Raw genomic sequence first — 4,128 nt, forward strand, 5'->3', positions numbered from 1 at the left:
CGCACAGATTGCGATAAATTAGCCAATTTTAACACGTAAAATAAGATTGTGATCAACTGTTGTGCTTCATCGCAAATTCCAGGTTATGGATTGTGATCAACTGTATTGCTTCGTCGCAAATTCCAGGTTATGGACGAGTTCATCTCCGATTGAGTTCCTACCACATTATAAATATATTCAAAATGTTGTAGGTTCATCATTCAATCAATGTTGACTGCAGCAAGCTGCGTTATCGTTTCATCAAATAGGTTTGAATTTATTTGTCATTTGAATGTTTGGAAGAATGGCTTCAGTTTATGAGATTCAGGACAGGAGCCTTCCCAAATGTGGCAAGTGTTTTCTTACAGTCGAGAGCGTTCACGAACTAGTGAAAAGACAGGAGACAATGCCAGAGAGATATATTAGAAGAGACGATGAACAACCAACACCAACTTCATTGTCTGATCATCAGGTGGACGTCCCCATCATTGACATGGCCAAGCTTTCAGAAGGACAGCAGAGAGAAAGAGAGATTAAGAAGCTTGCCAAGGCTTGTGAAGACTGGGGCTTCTTCCAGGTATCATTTTGTCAATCCCTTATTTCTTGGTCTCATGATCTGTTTTGGAACAAACAACTAAACATATTGTGGTGGGCGTTTTATAGGTTGTGAATCACGGTATACCAAACTCCTTAATAGATGGTGTTAAGAGAGTTGGAAAGGAGTTTTTCCAGCTACCTCTGGAGGAAAAACAGAAGTATGCAGTGAAGGCAGGATCCCTTGAAGGCTATGGCCAAAGATTTGTTGTGTCTGAAGATCAAAAACTAGATTGGGGTGACTTATTGGGGTTGCTAATGTTTCCTTCCGACAATAGAGATTTGAATGTGTGGCCACTTCAACCTCCTGATTTCAGGTCAACTTCAAACATAATAAATTTTATAATACCTTTGATTTTTTCTTAAATTCTATAATACCAATGGTTTTTTCTTTCATACAATTTCTAATACATCTGTAGATTATCTATTATTACTGCGTGTAGATTCTTATTTTACAATTAAAAATCTAAAAAATATTGAAAAGAAAATTAACTTGCGTGGAGGTAATTATATAAGTTACCTAAAAAACAATGACGATCAAATAAAATAAAAATACCGAACAAGAAGAATTTTTGAAAATGTAAGCTAGGTTCAGTGTACTGATGGTATTGTGGGTTTTTTTGGCAGGGAAATTGCGGATTCATACAATACTGAAATTAAAAGGCTTGCTGGGAAGCTGTTGAGTTTAATTGCGGAGACATTACAGTTGAAGCTCAATTTCTTTGAGAAGAAGTTTGGAAAGCCATACCAAAGAATGAGAATGAATTACTATCCTCAGTGCCCCACTCCAGACCATGTTTTTGGGCTGAGCCCACATGCAGACATGACTGCCATTACACTCTTGTTGCAGGATGATGATGTAGTAGGATTAAATGTTCGCAAGGATGACCAATGGATACCTGTGCAACCAATTCCTCATGCTCTGGTCATCAACGTTGGAAACTTGATAGAGGTAAACTTATGATCCTTACAGATTGATCGGCCTGTTATCCTAACTTCGTTTAATAAACGTTTCACTGAAATACTATGTGGCTGGTTTTCTAGGTAATGAGTAATGGAAGATACAAGAGCATAGAGCATCGAGCAATGACAGACCGTCACAGGTCTAGGATGTCTATTGGAGCGTTTTATGCTCCTGCATTCGAAGCAGAGATCGGTCCAGCGCAAGAACTGATTGATGAAACTCATCCACGCTTGTTCAGAAATTTTATTCATGAAGATTACATGAAATGGTATTGCTCTCGCGGAGTGGAGGGGAAGCACTCATTATATGAGTTTGCCGGCATCAAAAGCTCACACGGATAATCAAAGAAGAGCTGTTTAGGTTTTTTTTTCAGTAGTTTTCCATGTCCACGGGGGGTTGTATTTGGGAACTTTGAAGTCCCTATTCATCGTACTTGATGACGGGTCCATCGACCACTAAAATGTTTTGTTATCTTTGAATATTTTATCATTGCTTCTGATATTACAATTTTATTCATGAAAATTTCGAGATTGGGAAGAACGAGTCTTCTTACCGGTTGGTGTAATATTGAGATTTCAATATTATATCTTATTGTTATCATGGCAAAACTTGAAAATAAATTCGGTCCAATAAAGACCCTGGAGAAATAAGGAATAAAGAAAATTAATGAAGTTAGCGGATTAATAGTATTTTGTATTCTAATTAGTTTAACATTAATATTGGTAAATAAAAATATGATCTTCATGAATTTTATAATGAAATTAGTTTATTATAATCAAATTAGTTTATTGAAATATATATGGGGAAATTTTAAAACTTTTTTTTACCATTCTAATGTCAAATAAACTGCAATGTATGAGTGAAGGAAAGCTTACGGAAAATATTAAACATAGCTATTACATATTGTTATAGTTTTTATGAGAAATGCTTTTTTAAAGGTGGAGACAATTTTTTTTTTTATTAATAGCAAAAAAGGATGAGATTGAATACATATACTTAACATCAAACCAAAATACTTTGACATGGAAGAACATACCTCTAACGAAGTATGACATATTAAGAATCTTTCCATATGTAAACATATCTCAAACAAAAATTGAAAACACATACTGAAACTAAGAGATCAAGACATTGTAATCACACAACTTGGGGCTAATCATCCGGTACGTCTTTTCTTGCCTTTCCTTTTTGCTACTTTGACCCAACCTTTTGAAGGTGGGGTTACTAAAGCTACCTTAAGATTGTTATGACAATCTAAGGAGGCATACTTGTCAGAGTCTAAGGAGGCTGATTCATCGGCACGCTTCATGGCACCCGCCGAAACATTCTTACAAAATTCTTCTCTTCTTGCTAGCAAAACTCGGAACTCCTTTCCTTATTCATAGGGATTTTGAAGATCTACATTTTGGGCCTTGCCTCATGGGAGCATGTCATCTTCAGACTCATCCTCTTCCTGATCTGAGGATTAGGAATCTTCCTCTTCTCAAGGAGACAGGTTGCATGGCTTCCATTCTTTAGATGTGGGCTTTTGTTTGACTGTTTTTTGAGAACATGAGTTCTGATGATGGCCGATTTGATGGCATAGTTGACATCGAAAAGCATTGTTCTCGTCGTCCAACTACTAGGTCTAGTGCAAATCACCTAATTTTAAATTAATTTTGTTAGGAATTCCTTTGGTGATGTCAAGTTCTATGCAGATCATGCCATAGGTGTCGACACCACACTAGCCTCGCAAGGGATTTGTGGCTAGAAAGTGACGCAAGGTGTTTCCAATACCCTCAAATACTGAAAAATGCCATAGATGGGCTGACAAATTCAAGAGCCGAACCCAAATAGGTAGCTTTGTGATCACAATTATGGAGGGGTCAAAATTTCGGAACCAAGGGGTTAGGAAGAGTTCAACATTTCACCAAAACTAGGGCGCCTTGGAAACTATATTATGATAATCTGTTTCATTGACAAAAACTACGATGAAGAAACCCTTGGAATAGAAGAGAACCCTATAGTCCTTCATCCAAGTTGAATGGATCCATTGGCAAAGGTCTGTTGTGCGTGGCCATAGCCCATTGACATGGTAGATGAGGCCATTTGTTTTCAAGAACTAGTGGAGTCCCTCCAGATCTGGAAGAGTGATTTCAATTGAAGGGACATCCTTAGCTTTGTCCACTATTAAAGGACCTAGAGAAATCTTGGCGTGAGCCCCCCTACCTGGGGGTAGGGAATGTTCTTGAGGCGACAATGTACTTCGGGTAACCTGGTCTTGGACCACATCTTTGTAAGAGAAGGCTTGGGAAGAGGAAGGCTTTCCCAAAGCTCCCCCGCGTAGTCGAAGGGCCAAGAAAATTCTGACAACCCTGTATCTATCATAAATAGACAGAGGGGAGACATGGAAAATTTATTTAGAATACAGAGAGTTGAATAAAGTTAATTTCAAAGGTTATTTTCATTTTTTTAAATTGATTAAATTTTAGATATTTTAGCAGAAATAATACAAATTTTTTATTTCTCTATAGGTTTAATAGTTACATCAAAGTTTAGTTGTTCCTTTAAAATCTTTTCATATCAACTATTTATGCTTGGACTTTATAATG

General features: G+C 37.0%; 1 protein-coding gene across 1 annotated transcript; it reads left to right on the forward strand.

The window, feature by feature from the left end:
* Nucleotides 1–457: 457 nt before the first annotated feature.
* LOC149216916 (protein LATERAL BRANCHING OXIDOREDUCTASE 1-like) lies at nt 458–1,878 on the forward strand. The gene is made up of 4 exons (XM_089390081.1): nt 458–556; nt 643–890; nt 1,201–1,525; nt 1,618–1,878. Exons 1-4 carry the CDS (start codon nt 473–475, stop codon nt 1,876–1,878), a joined length of 918 nt encoding a protein of 305 aa, XP_089246207.1. The 5' UTR covers nt 458–472.
* Nucleotides 1,879–4,128: the final 2,250 nt, after the last annotated feature.

This window comes from Pinus tabuliformis, chromosome 1_1, assembly GCF_031772625.1.
Source record: "Pinus tabuliformis cultivar Carrire ecotype Pingquan chromosome 1_1, CPIR1, whole genome shotgun sequence".
In the NCBI taxonomy this organism is placed as follows: Eukaryota; Viridiplantae; Streptophyta; class Pinopsida; order Pinales; family Pinaceae; genus Pinus; species Pinus tabuliformis.